The 13,812-nt window shown below is 37.9% G+C and overlaps 1 protein-coding gene and 1 non-coding gene across 2 annotated transcripts in view; both read left to right on the top strand.

Annotated features, from left to right (window-relative positions):
- The window catches only part of CCDC73 (coiled-coil domain containing 73), a 75,026-nt gene that overhangs the window by 46,418 nt on the left and 14,796 nt on the right, over positions 1-13,812 (top strand). Inside the window, 1 exon segment of the mRNA XM_049780697.1 lies at positions 3,374-3,505. Coding sequence (XP_049636654.1) covers positions 3,374-3,505 — 132 coding nt within the window.
- Positions 3,556-3,691, top strand: LOC126019439 (small nucleolar RNA SNORA51). The gene has a single exon (XR_007499146.1). It is a non-coding gene; the product is annotated as a small nucleolar RNA SNORA51 (small nucleolar RNA).

Raw genomic sequence — 13,812 nt, 5'->3', positions numbered from 1 at the left:
AGTGTATGTGTGTTAGAGAGAGATAAGATAAATGTCTTACATACAGATAGATGGGTAGAGCAGGAGGTAAATTGGAGACATTGGTGGCAGGAAATGCAAAGGGATGGATGGTGTTGGCCATTGACTAAGACTCAATCATGAACAACTTTGTAATTGTTTATCTCACAGTGATTCAGCTAAAAGATTTTTAACTTTATTGATTGATTACTTGATTTGTTGTTGGGTCACACCCTGTGGTACTCAAGGGTTAGTCCTGGATCTGCACTCAGAAATCGCCCCTGGAAGGCTGGGGGACCATATGGGTGCTGGAAGTTGAACTGTGTTCCTCTTGGTCAGCTCCATGTAAAGAAATGTCCTACTGCTGTGCTATCTCTCCGGCCCCTCAGCTAAAAATTATTAAATAATGACCTGAACACATGTAGAAATAAACTTAAAAATAAAGATAACATTCATTACTTAAAGATTATAAAAATGGGGCCGGAGAAATAGCATGGAGGTAGGGCGTTTGCCTTTCATGCAGGAGGTCATCGGTTCGAATCCCGGCGCCCCATATGGTCCCCTGTGCCTGCCAGGAGCAATTTCTGAGCCTGGAGCCAGGAATAACCCCTGAGCACTGCTGGGTGTGACCCAAAAACCACAAAAAAAAAAAAAAAAAAAAGAGAGATTATAAAACATTTAACAAGAAATAAACAGACCTTTTTAAATATGGTAGAGGTCAAACATAAGCAACCATGGACAAATATATTTAATGGTGATATGTTGAAAAATTTGCCTTGATTTTAAAAAAGATTCTTTAATTTTCATCTTGTGTGTGAGGATGGCCACACATGGGAGTGCACAGAGTTTGCTCTTGACTCTGCTTAGGAATCACCCCTGGTAACCACATGGGTGCTGGAGATTGAGCCTAGTCTTTGTGTACAAGAAAGAATGCTGGGGCCGGAGAGATAGCACAGCGGCATTTGCCTTGCAAGCAGCTGACACAGGACCTAAGGTGGTTGGTTGGAATCCCGGCGTCCCATATGGTCCCCCGTACCTGCCAGGAGCTATTTCTGAGCGGATAGCCAGGAGTAACCCATGAGCACTGCCGGGTGTGGCTCAAAAAACCAAAACCAAACCAAAACAAAACAAAACAAAAAACAAACAAAAAAAACAAGAAAGAATCCTACCTTCTGTACTATCACTCTGACCCCTACAGAAGCTCCATTAATGTTTGTTATTTATTATTTTTTTTAAGTTTGTTCGCCTTGTGCTTTTTTTAAATAAAATATTTATTTAAGCATCGTAATTACAAGCATGATTGTAGTTGTGTTTCAGTCATAAACAGAACACCCACCTTCACCAGTGCAACATTCCCATCACCAATGCCCACGATCTCCTTTCTCTCCCTCCCCTGCCTGTATTTGAGAAAGGCATTCTACTTCTCTCATTCATTAACATTGTCATGCTAGTTGTTAGTGTAGTTATTACCCTAACAGCATTCATTACTCTTTTTGGTGAGCTTCATATTGTGAGCTGGTCCTTCCGGTACTTAACTCTATTGTCTCTGGAATTAGTACAATAATGTCTTTACTTTTTTAAAAAAAAAACTCATAGATGAGTGAGACTATTCTGTGTAAATCTCTCTCCCTCTGACTTATTTCACTCAGCATAATAAATTCCATGTACATACATGTATAGGAAAATTTCATGACATCATTTCTTCTGATGACTGCATTGTGTATATATACCACAGTTTCTTTAGGCATTCCTCTGTTGAAGGGTATCTTGGTTGTTTCCAGAGTCTGGCTATTGTAAATAGCACTGCAATGAATATAGGTGTAAGGGAGGATTTTTGAATTGTATTTTTGTGTTCCTAGGGTATATCCCTAGGAGTGGTATAGTTGGATTATACAGGAGTTCAATTTCCAGTTTTTTGAGGAATTTCCATATTGTTTTCCATAAAGGCTGGACTATACAGCATTCCCACCAGCAGTGAATGAGTTCCTTTCTCCCCACCAGCACTTCTCACCAGCACTGCTTGTTCTCATTCTTTGTGATGTGTGCCAATCTCTGTGACATGAGATGGTACCTCATAGTTGTTTTGATTTGTATCTCTCTGATGATTAGTGATGTGGAGCATTTTTTCATGTGTCCTTTGGTTGTTTGTATTTCTTCTTTATTAAAGTGTCTGTTCATTTCTTCTCCCCATTTTTTGATGGTATTACATTTTTTTTCTTGTAAAGTTCTGTCAATGCCTTGTATATTTTGGATATTAGCCATTTTATCTGATGGATATTGGGTAAATAATTTCTCCCATTCAGTGGGTGACTCTTGTATTGTAGGCACTATTTCCTTTGAGGTGCAGAAGCTTCTCAGCTTAGTATATTCCCATCTGTTTATCTCTGCTTCCACTTGTTTGGAGAGTGCTGTTTCCTCCTTGAAGATGCCTTTAGTCACAGTGTTATGGAGTGTTTTACCTATGTGTGTTCTCTATACCTTATGGTTTCAGGTCTGATATCAAGGTCTTTAATCCATTTGGATTTGACCTTCATACATGGTGTTAGCTGGGGGTCTGAGTTAGCTTTTTTACAAGTGGATAACCAGTTGTGCCAACACCACTTCTTAAAGAGCCTTTCCTTGATCCATTTTGGATTTCTTGCCCCTTTTTCAAATATTAGATGATTGTATGTTTGGAGAATATTCTCTGAATACTCAGGCCTATTCCACTGATCTGAGAATCTGTCTTTATTCCAATATCATGCTGTTTTAATAACTATTGTTTTGTATGCTCCCATATTCCTTTTCCTAACTATTGCTTCAACTATTCATGGGTGTTTATTGTTCCAAATGAATTTCAGGAGTGTTTGATCCACTTTTTTGAAGATTGCCATGGGTATCTTTAGAGGGATTGCATTAAATCTGTACAATGCTTTGGAGAGTATTCCTATTTTAATAATGTTAATCTTGCCAATCCATGAGCAGGGCATGTATTTCCATTTCCATGTGTCCTCTCATTTCTTGAAGCAGGGTTTTGTAGTTTTCTTTGTATAGATCCTTCACATCTTTAGTTAAGTTGACTCCAAGATATTTGAGTTTGTGTGACACTAATGTGAATGAGTTTTTTTTTCTTAATGTTCATTTCTTCTTTATTATTATTGGTGTATAAGAAGACCATTGATTTTTTGCGTGTTAATTTTGTAGCCTGAGTATCACCTGGTGTGGCCTCCAAACAAACAAACAAAAAAAGTGAATAAGGAGAATAACTGTTTCAAGAAAAAGCGGTTAACATGCTCATTCTGCAGAAGAAACTCCTAACATTTGTAAGATTCACATTTCTTATAAAGCATTTTCATTCAGATACATAAACCTGCACATTTTGGTTGAATTTTATTAGGTTGAAGAACTTAATGAAGAAATCAGTGAAATTAAAAAACAGTTGTCTTCACTTAAAGAAACTCATATAAAGCTACAAGAAAGTTACAATGAATTATGTCATCAAAGCTTTGAGGAAGACACGAAGCTTCAGGTAAAACTCAATTATGTTGGGGGTACAAACTGTTAAAGAAATTAGGATTAGGTCTCCTGGTGCCTACCATAGGCTGTTCTTTACACCAACTGAATAGAAAGTGAATAGATGCACAGTAAATGCACCCCCATATATTCCTCAACTCAGGCCCTTTGCTTGGTCTGTATTGTGAATGGGAATATATGTGGAAAAAAAATAGAAACTAGGTTACCATTGATAATTTTCTCTCTAATTTATGTTCTCTGTTTTTTCAACCTTTAAAAAGTAATATAAGCATCTTATTTTAGAAGATGGGTTTCTATTTGTGCTAGCTTACATATTTATTGAAAAGACTTTTTCCCATTGTATCTTCATACTGTCTTTGAAACTAGGTTGATCAATTTCTAGGTTTTTCTTATACATCATACATCATTGTATATTAGAATTTAACTCAATGTGACACTGTATTTTTATTTATTTTTTTGCTTTTATGGCCACACCCAGTGACAGTTAGGGGTTATTCCTGGGTAGGCGCTCAGAAATCGCTCCTGGCTTGGGGGACTATATGGGATGCCAGGGGATCGAACCTTGGTCTGTCCTGGGTTAGCTACGTGCAAGGCAAACGCCCTACCGATTGTGCCACTGCTCTCTCCAACACTGTATTTTTTATTATAGCTTTGGTATAGGTTAGATAACATGGTGACAACAGTGTTGATATTTATGGTTTTGATTTCAAAGTTACTGAAATTCATAGTTATTTTTTAAATGGTTAATTATCTAGGAAAGAAATGTAGTGTTACATAAAAAATGTAATCCCCTCCCTTTGGTTTAAATAAAAAGTTAAAAAAATGTTTTCTTTCTTTCTTATTGTTGCTATTGTAGCCATAATAACCAGAGGTGCTTGCATATTTAGCTGTGGTGCTTGCTAGGGGTCACATATCAGGTTGTGATGCTCACTTAGTCTAGGTCACTGATGTTTGTATTCCATTAGTTGTAGTGCTTGTACATGTTTGCTACATGTCACATTCTTTTTTTTTTTTATTGTGACCAAAGTGCATTACAAAACTTTCACTGCATCATTTATGGTACATAGTGACAATGAATGAGGGGCATTCCCACCACCAGTGCTGTTCTCTCTCCACCCCTATCCCAGTATGCATCCCATATCGCCCTCCTTTACCCCCTCCCCCCAGAATGCTAGTGCAACTGGTCTCCACTTTACAGCTTGTTGTAGATTGAGCATCCATTCCACCATCATTGGAGATAAAAAGGATAAGAAAAAAGGGAGAAAAAATTTGGTGACAACTACCAAAAAAAGAAAGAAGAGAGAGAAAAAGAAAAGAAAAATGGAAGAAAAAGGAAAAAAATGAACCTGGCAAATAAAAATAAAAATAAATTTCTAAATAATAACCACAAGAGTGAAAAAAAAAGAGAAAAGTGAAAGAAAAAAGAGAAGGAAAATAAAGTAAAAAACTAACAAATCAAAAACAAAACAAGAAAAAGTATGGGTGCTGGAGTGGCAGGGTTTGGCGTTCCCTCCACTTTTTTTTTTTTTTTTTGCATAGGCACAGTAAGCATTGGGGAAGAAAGGGAATTCCCATGGCCTAAGAGATTCAGGGTTTCTCCATCATTGAAGCATACCATCATATGATCAACCCCTGGCTCCATCTATACTCATTACCTCATCCAAAAGGCTTTTTTGTGATGCCAGGAAAGTTTCCTCTTGGTTGTGTGTGAGAAAATCAAACCACTGTAGCTAGTGATCTTGATATTTGTGCGGGTTATAGGTCAGGGTCTAGGATGGAGTCTCTAGGTTCTAGAGGTTCCTATCCATAGTGGTTGTTGTTGTGTTCAGTCTTCTGTAACACTTGCTCCCTGTTTTCGTTCAGTCCCTAAGCCAAAGTCTAGGATATTATGGATTCAAAGGTTCTGCTCAGTCTCTGTTGTCCAGGTTGGGCCTCTACAATAAGACATCTTGTTGTTGTTGTTGTTGTTGTTGTTGTTGGAGTCCTGGGCTACAGCCTAGGGTAGGGTTTTCCTTATTGGTCCCAAGGTAGGTTCTGTTCAGTCATGGTCACGGTTATCAAAGTCAGTTTTCTGTTGTTGGTGCTCTTATTTTTCACAGTTCAAAGGATGATACCTCTTCTGATTTTCATTTAGTGTTAAGTGATGTGATAGGACAACCTGGTCTTAGGTCAAATTTTCCTTTCCTCGTTGTCATATCAAAACTGGCACAAGTTGGTGCCAGAGCAGTGTTATAAATCTCCCAATGGAGATTATTTCCTGGTGGTGTTGCCTGGAGCTGTATCAGATCTACGTCTGGGATCACATTCTTAATTGAAACACATAGTTTATGATTGTAATCCTTTCCTGCGGTCACTATGGTGCTCAGCAGAGAGCAATTCCTGGCATGATTCTCACTTTTCTTTTTAGTTGCACTGCTCACCAATGGTCACATCCCGTTGTATTACTTACATCTCTGTAACTACACTGCAGAAGAAGTCACTATGACCTTGGGTATTGTAGGCAACAGAACTACCAGGTTACAATAGCAGAGGCGCCTGAGTCATTCTTAGCACTTGGGATGACAACCAGGGTCTTGAACTTGTGCTGATACCCTTATAAGATAGGCATTTTAAGGGATTGTGCTATTCCTTCAGGCCCTCGATTAGAAAAGTCTTTTATGTTACTCAAATTTACTTTCTAATACTCTTCATCCTTTTTGTAGATTTAACTTTACATCAGGGGTCATAGTCTTTCAACTGGAAGAACTTTCTTTTTTTTTTTTTTTTTTTTTTTTTTTTTTTTTTTTTTTGGTTTTTGGGTCACACCCGGCAGTGCTCAGGGGTTACTCCTGGCTGTCTGCTCAGAAATAGCTCCTGGCAGGCACAGGGGACCATATGGGACACCGGGATTCGAACCAACCACCTTTGGTCCTGGATTGGCTGCTTGCAAGGCAAACACCGCTGTGCTATCTCTCCGGGCCCGGAAGAACTTTCTTTAACATTATTTTTTATGAACATTTACTGGTAAGGAATTCTCCCAGCCTTGGTTTATCTGGAAAAAAAGTATTTCTTTCTACTTATTTTTAAGAGCATTATCACTGGTTATAAAATTCTAGATAACATTTTTTCGTTTAGTAATTTGAAGATATGCTATGGCTATCTTGTTTGCATGACATCTTTCAAGCAATCTGTAAATATGTTTATAACCACTCTTATTATATGTTACTTTATTTCTGTATCTAAGATTTTATGACTTCTTATGCAAGTTATATTGTATACTTATGTGACTTCATATTTTATTTGGGGGATTAGAGAGATAGAATGGCAGGTAAGATATCCCATTTGGTCCCCAACCACCACCAGGAGTGATCGCAGAGTGCAGAGCCAGGAGTAATCTCTGAGCATAGTCAGGTGTGCTAAACAAAACAAAACCACGGCAATTTCTGAGCATAGTCAGATGTGCTAAAACAAAGCAAAACCAAACTAAACCATATTTTATTGGTGATTTGAAAAATTTATTGGACCTGTGCATTTATGCTTTTCTACTTTGGGGATTATTTCTATTGTTTTGTTGTGAAGTTCATTTATCTTTTATTCTAAAATGTCTAAGTTTGGACCAGAGAGATAGTACACCAGATAAGGTTCTTGTCTTGCATGTGACCACATTTAACCTCTGACCCCCCATATACTCCCTGAACCCACCAGAACTAAGCTCTAAGAATGGAGCCAGGAGTAGGGTCACTCAAAACCACACACAGGTTTTGAGGGTGTGGCCTCAAAGCCAAAAAAAATAAAATAAAATTTCTAAATCTAGTAAGCCTATTCAACAAATTTTTAAAAGTTTAAATAGTACATCTTCTTTAAATTAAATAATTTTTATTTAGACCGAAGTAGATTACAAATGTTTCACAGTAATATTTTAGGTACATAGTGACATTGAACCAGGGGCATTCCCACCATCAGTGTTGTCCTCCCTCCACCTCTGATTGTAAATAGCACATATTTTATTTACAGAATTTCTATTTTTGTACATTCATTTTTCTCCTCATTTTATCTATGTATCCATTACTGCATTTTAATTATTTGAACATTTGTTATGACTTTCAAAATTCGTTTGCTAGTTCTGTCATCCCTGTGACTTTTGTTTGCTTTTATTATTTTTTCTCCTGTAGCTGTATAGTAATTAAAAAAAATTATAGGAGCCGCATTCAGCTGTTTTGGGAGAGTCTTATCAACTCCCCATCAGAGCAAAAGGGGACATGTAATGTTGGGATCAAACTGCAGATTTCCCACATGCTAGGTTTATGCTCTATTACATGAATATAAACTATTTGCCAAGTCCCAACCTGTTTAATAATTTTTAATTATAAAATTTGTATTTTACATTGCTGATTCTCTATTTTGTTGTCTTCTTAAGAGTGTTGCAATCTTGAATCTGCCCAAATATACTAATGCAGATATTATTTTGTACCTTGTTTCGATTTCACTGAACAATATAGAAATCAAAGCCACTGGAGATTTTTATGTGGAGAAATGTCATGAGGCAATTTTTATTTAGAGAAATGACACTGGCATGTCTCACCAAGTCTCACACACCAAACAGGGGCCCTGGCTCTGCAGTAGGTATTCAATAAGCATTGGGCGGTGAATGGAAGGGGCAATGAGATTTGGCAGCCTGATTAATAAATAACCTTTATTAATACAAAAAAAGCCCTCCCCCAAATGTAAGGTAATCTTTTGCACCACTTTGGTCCCTTAAAAATTTCGCTAACTCATTTTCTTTCTTCTTTTTTTTTTTTTAATTTATTTATTTATCTTTTTTAAATGTTCGTCCTACATATATATTTGTGAGCACATACATTTGTAATTCCCCTTTTTTTTCTTTTTTTTTTCTCTCTTCGTTTTTTGGTATGTGACCTGTGTCTGTTATCCCATCAGTCCACCCACGAATACACAGACATTATAATGTAGCACCACTTCCCTCTGCAAAGGCACACTAAGTAAAGGGGAAATATTACATATAAAAAAAAAAGAGCTCTTATCTACTAGAGATAGGAACTCATAGTTGTTTAAAATATAGGGATATCTCCTGCCTTGAAAATATGTCATGTGGAATCAAATTAGACCTCAGGTGATTAGATACCATTCATCCAGCCTTGAACCCTTGATCCCCGACATAGAAACGGCACAGCTCTTCACAACAGCTCCAGGAAACAAACTCCATCCGGGACGGCCTTAATACGACAAGACCAACAACAAGGCCCAGCTCTAACATGATATCCTGACAACGAGGAAAATGCGAACATCTTGACCTTAGAGCAGATTAGCCTACCTTACCAACTAACGACAAGACAAAACCAGAAGTCTTGGCACCCTTTGGTAGGTCCAAAAGCCAAGATCGGGATTTACAGATGACTGGCTGCTAGATCCACGACCAGACTGTATACATCTTGGGTCCAATAAAAAAGCCCTAGTTTAGGGTTTGAACTATGACCTGCACAATAATCATGATCCCCAGTCCCAAAGGTCCGGCAGAAACAATGGTAACGGAATGGGGCTTTTGGAAGCACAAAGAAAGACGCTATCCTAGGTGCCACCCTAGGTTCAGTGCAAAGACCAAGATCACCAATCACAGAAGATGGACTAAAATGACACTGAGGTAACAGAACCTCTAGAACCACAAAGACTGACTTCATCATAAGTCCCACCTCAGGATCTGTGCAGATACTGAGACCTCTAAACACAGAACAGAAGTCTTCCACACACCAAAAAAAAAAGGGGAAAAAAAAAAAAAAAAAAAAAAAACCACCAACGGGAAAGTAAAGGATCCTGAGCAAAGTCTAGAGTTGATCCCATGACAGTATGCTCCAAGGACGGAGAAACCCCATATCTCTTAGGCCAAGTGAATTCTTTTTCGAATGACCCCAATATTTACTGTGCCAGGGCAGGAGGGAAAAAACAAAAATACAAAAAGCACAAAACCTTGGTTATTTTTTATATAAATATATATATTACCTTCATTTATTATTGTTATTATTATTTTTGATTTACCAATCTATTTTGGTCGATTTCTCTGTTTGGGTGTGATTATTGAAAGTGTAGTCCCCAATTATACTTTTTTTTTTCTCTTCCCTTCTTCTCTTTCGTTATGTGCTATGCCATGTTTCGCAATTCAAGACCATGGTGTGATTTTTATTTGTCTGTTTTTGTTTTTGTTTTTTTTCTATTTGTTTGTTTGTTTGTTTGTTTTGTCTGCTCTGTGTGGTGCTTATCGATATAGCTGGAGCCCTCACTGGATATTTGACACTTCTTTTGGTACTAGTGGAGTGTTTCACCTTCTTTTTCTCCATCTCCCAAATTGATGATGAGAGCCTTTAGAAGGACTCCGCCCAATTTCGGGGTATTAGACTCTTATCCCAGTTTATTACTTTTCTCTCCTTCAAACAAAACCACGCAACTTGAACTAGCTAGTCCTGACTCCAGTTAGAGGGGGAAATAAGGGAGGCATCAAGACCAAACAGGTGCAAGACTACTAAGTAGTGGGTTAGATACAGAGGGGACCACATATTCTAGCCGCCCTGGGGTGAGGGAAAAGGAAAAGGGAGGTAGGACAGAAACGGAGGTGTAGGGAGGACAATTTGGCGATGGGAATCCCCCCTGATTTTATGTAAATATGTACCTAAAATATTATTGTCAACAATATGTAAGCCACTATGATCAAAATAAAAATTTATATTAAAAAAAAGAGTGTTGCAATCTGGTACTAATTATAAATAAACTACATCCTTTTGAGATCTAATTTTAAATTTGAGGGTGAATCTAGAATACCTTTAATTTAAGATTAATTCATTCTTCCTAGAAAAGGTGTGAACTTCTTAGGATGTCTATAGATTTTTTTTTTTTTTGCTGTCTAGTTAAAACTCTAACTTTATATCTCTAAGATCTTTGGAAATTTCTTAGCTCACAGTTCTCTGGTAATTCATTTTCATTGTATATAAATTCAGCTTAATAGTCAACAACTGACTAATATGCAGATATCTGGAGTTCATTTCTGCACAGCAACTCATTTTTGGGGGTGGGGGTTGGGAGCCACACCAGCAGCGGTTAGGGCTTACTTCTTCTGGTTCTCTGCTCAAGGGTCACTATTGGCAATCTTGGAGGACTATATGATGTATCAGGGATCAAACCAGGGTTGTAAGCATGCAAGTCAAATGCTTACCATTCTACTATCACTCAGGCCCTTTGCAGTTTTTTTTTTTTTTTTTTTTTTAAGTTTTGGACCACAACTGGCAGTACTCAAGGGTTACTCCTGGCTGCTCAGGAATCACTCCTAGTAACCTCAGGGGATTATCTGAGATGCCCAGGGTTGACCCAGGTTGGCATTGTGCAAGATAAGCTCCTTACCTGCTGTACTCTCTTTCTCTAACCCCTGCACAGCAATTTTATCTACTGTTTTGCCTCACAAATTACTGCTACCTTAATCTCTCCAAGATCTGATTTACTTATAAAGACCATATTGATTTATGAGATGAGAAATTACTGCAGGCAATTTCTTTCTCTCAGAAGGTACAAATGATCATATAGCATCTCCATGCAGGAAGGCAGGGTTATTACAAGGTAATTTTATTTTCTTCCTTTCTGTTAGAGAATGCAGTTTTCTTTTGGGCTGCACCTGGCAATACTCGAGGCTTACTCCTGGCTCTGTACTCAGGGATCATTCCTTGCAGAGCTCAGGGACCCTTATGGGGTAAGGGAAATTTACCTGTGTACAAGGCAAAAAAACCCTACTCACTGTGTTATCTCTCTGACCCTGAGAATGCAGTTTCTCACTTTATGTAGCACTTCGTCTGAAAACTATTTTTCGTATATTTTATCTAGGTTTTTAGATTACAGCAGGAAAACTAAGCCAGAACCAATTACTTATATGAGACTAAAATAGAAGTATTAAAACTCCTAGAGTGAATGTTACAGGGAAGTATGCCATCTTTGGTGCTGAGGACAGAACCCAGCATATAACATATGCAGTTTATGTGCTCCAATGGTTTAGTTGCTGTTCTGGCTTCCGACAGACTCTCTTAAAGAGAATTGAACCCCCTTTTAATATACATGTAATTTTTATAAGGAGTATACATTTAGCCATGTGATTGTTACTTGTTCATTTACCTCATTTTCTAGTTATTCAACAAACATTTATTGTCTATATGCCACACACTGTAGGCAGTATAGAAGTGAAAAAGAGATTTTCTTCTGCTCGAGTCCTGGGTTTGATACCTGGTACTACATGCTCCCCTCAACACCATCAGGTGTTGATACAAAATTGAACAGACAAAACAAAACAAAACAAAACAAAACAAAACATGATTTGTTAGGTAACTTGCAGCCTTGTAGAAGGGTATTTGTGATGTAGAGAAAAAAGTCCTAAAATAATGGCATTTTTCAAATATGACACAATGGATATGGAAATGGCACAAAGGAAGGAACAATCAACTCTTTCAAGTAAGAAAGGGGCAGTCTGGGAAAACCACACACAACAAAATATTTTGAACAAGTTATCAAATATAATTTTATGGGCTGAGGAATTACCCAATTGAGATGGTGCAAACCTGAGGTTGGTTCCTGACTCACCGCAACAGTGTGTGATTTCTGGCATGCTACAGTCAAGTTTGTATGACCTTTGGTCATTAAAGCAATAACAATAACAACAAATTAGAAAGGAAAGATGAAAAATAAAATTTAATAAGTAAAATATTTTCTGGGCCAGACCTATAATATAGCAGGTAGAGCACTTGCTGTGCATGTGGCCAACCTGGTTTGATCTATAATTTTTTTTTTTTTTTTGGTTTTTGGGTCACACCCGGCAGCACTCAGAGGTTACTCCTGGCTCTACGCTCAGAAATTGCTCCTGGCAGGTTCAGGGTACCATATGGGATGCCGGGATTTGAACCACCGTCCTGCATGCAAGGCAAATGCCCTACCTCCATGCTAGCTCTCTGGCCCCCATGATCTCCAATAGTCTACATGATCTCCTAAGCATTGCTAGAAGTAACTCCCTGAGCTGCTTGAGTGTGGCCTAAAAATAATAATGAAAATAATTCCTTAGAGTATTTCAAGTAGATGGAATAGCATGGAAGAGGTTGGAAAGATACACAAAAGGTAGATGATAGAGGCTATAGTGGATTTTGCTCATGACTCTACTGTGTCCTAGAATTTTATTCTCAGTTGTACTGTTTTGTCTAACAAACACGTATTCCTCCTATTGTTGCCCAGGAATGACTCCAGTCAAACAGGTTTTTTTCTTTCTTTCTTTTTTTTTTAATTTTTATTGTGACCAAAGTGCATTACAAATCTTTCACTGCATCATTTATGGTACATAGTGACAATGAATGAGAGGCATTCCCACCACCAGTTCTGTCCTCCCTCCACTCCTGTTCCCAGCATGTATCCCGTATCTCCCTCCATTACCCCCAGAATGCTAGTGCAACTGGTCTCCACTTTACAGCTTGTTGTAGATTGAGCATCCATTCCAAGTCATTGGAGATAAAAAAGGATAAGAAAAAAGGGAGAAAAAAATTTGGTGACAACTACCAAAAAAAAGAAAGGAGGAAAAAAAGAAAAAGAAAAATGGAAGAAAAAGAAAAGAAAATGCACCCGGCAAATAAAAATAAAAATAAATCACCAAATAATAACCACAAGAGTGAAAAAGAAAGAGAAAAGTGGAAGAAAAAAGAGAAGGAAAATAAAGTAAAAAACTAACAAATCAAAACAAAACAAGAAAAAGTATGGGTGCTGGAGTGGCAGGGTTTGGCGTTCCCTCCACTTTTTTTTTTTTTTTTTTTGCATAGGCACAGTAAGCATTGGGGAAGAAAGGGAATTCCCATGGCCTAAGAGATTCAGGGTTTCTCCATCCTTGAAGCATATCATCATGGGATCAACCCCTGGCTCCATCTATACTCATTACCCCATCCCAAAGGCTTTTTTGTGATGCCAAGAAACTTTCCTCTCAGTTGTGTGTGAGAAAACCAAGCCACTGTAACTAGCGATCTTGGTATTTGCGTGGGTTATAGGTCAGGGTCTAGGATAGAGTCTTTATGGTTCTAGAGGTTCCTATCCATCATTATTGTTGTGTTCAGTCTTCTGTAACACTTGCTTCCTATTTTCGTTCAGTCCCTAAGCTGAAGTCTAGGATATTATGGATCCAAAGGTTCTGCTCAGTCTCTGTTGTCCAACTTGGGTGTCTGCAATAAAACATCTTGTTGTTGTTGTTGTTGTTGTTGTTCTTTATGAGTCCTGGGCTACAGCCTAGGGTATGGTTTTCCTTATTGG

This window comes from Suncus etruscus, chromosome 9 (assembly GCF_024139225.1).
Source record: "Suncus etruscus isolate mSunEtr1 chromosome 9, mSunEtr1.pri.cur, whole genome shotgun sequence".
In the NCBI taxonomy this organism is placed as follows: domain Eukaryota; kingdom Metazoa; phylum Chordata; class Mammalia; order Eulipotyphla; family Soricidae; genus Suncus; species Suncus etruscus.
This window is presented reverse-complemented; position numbering and strand designations above follow the sequence as displayed.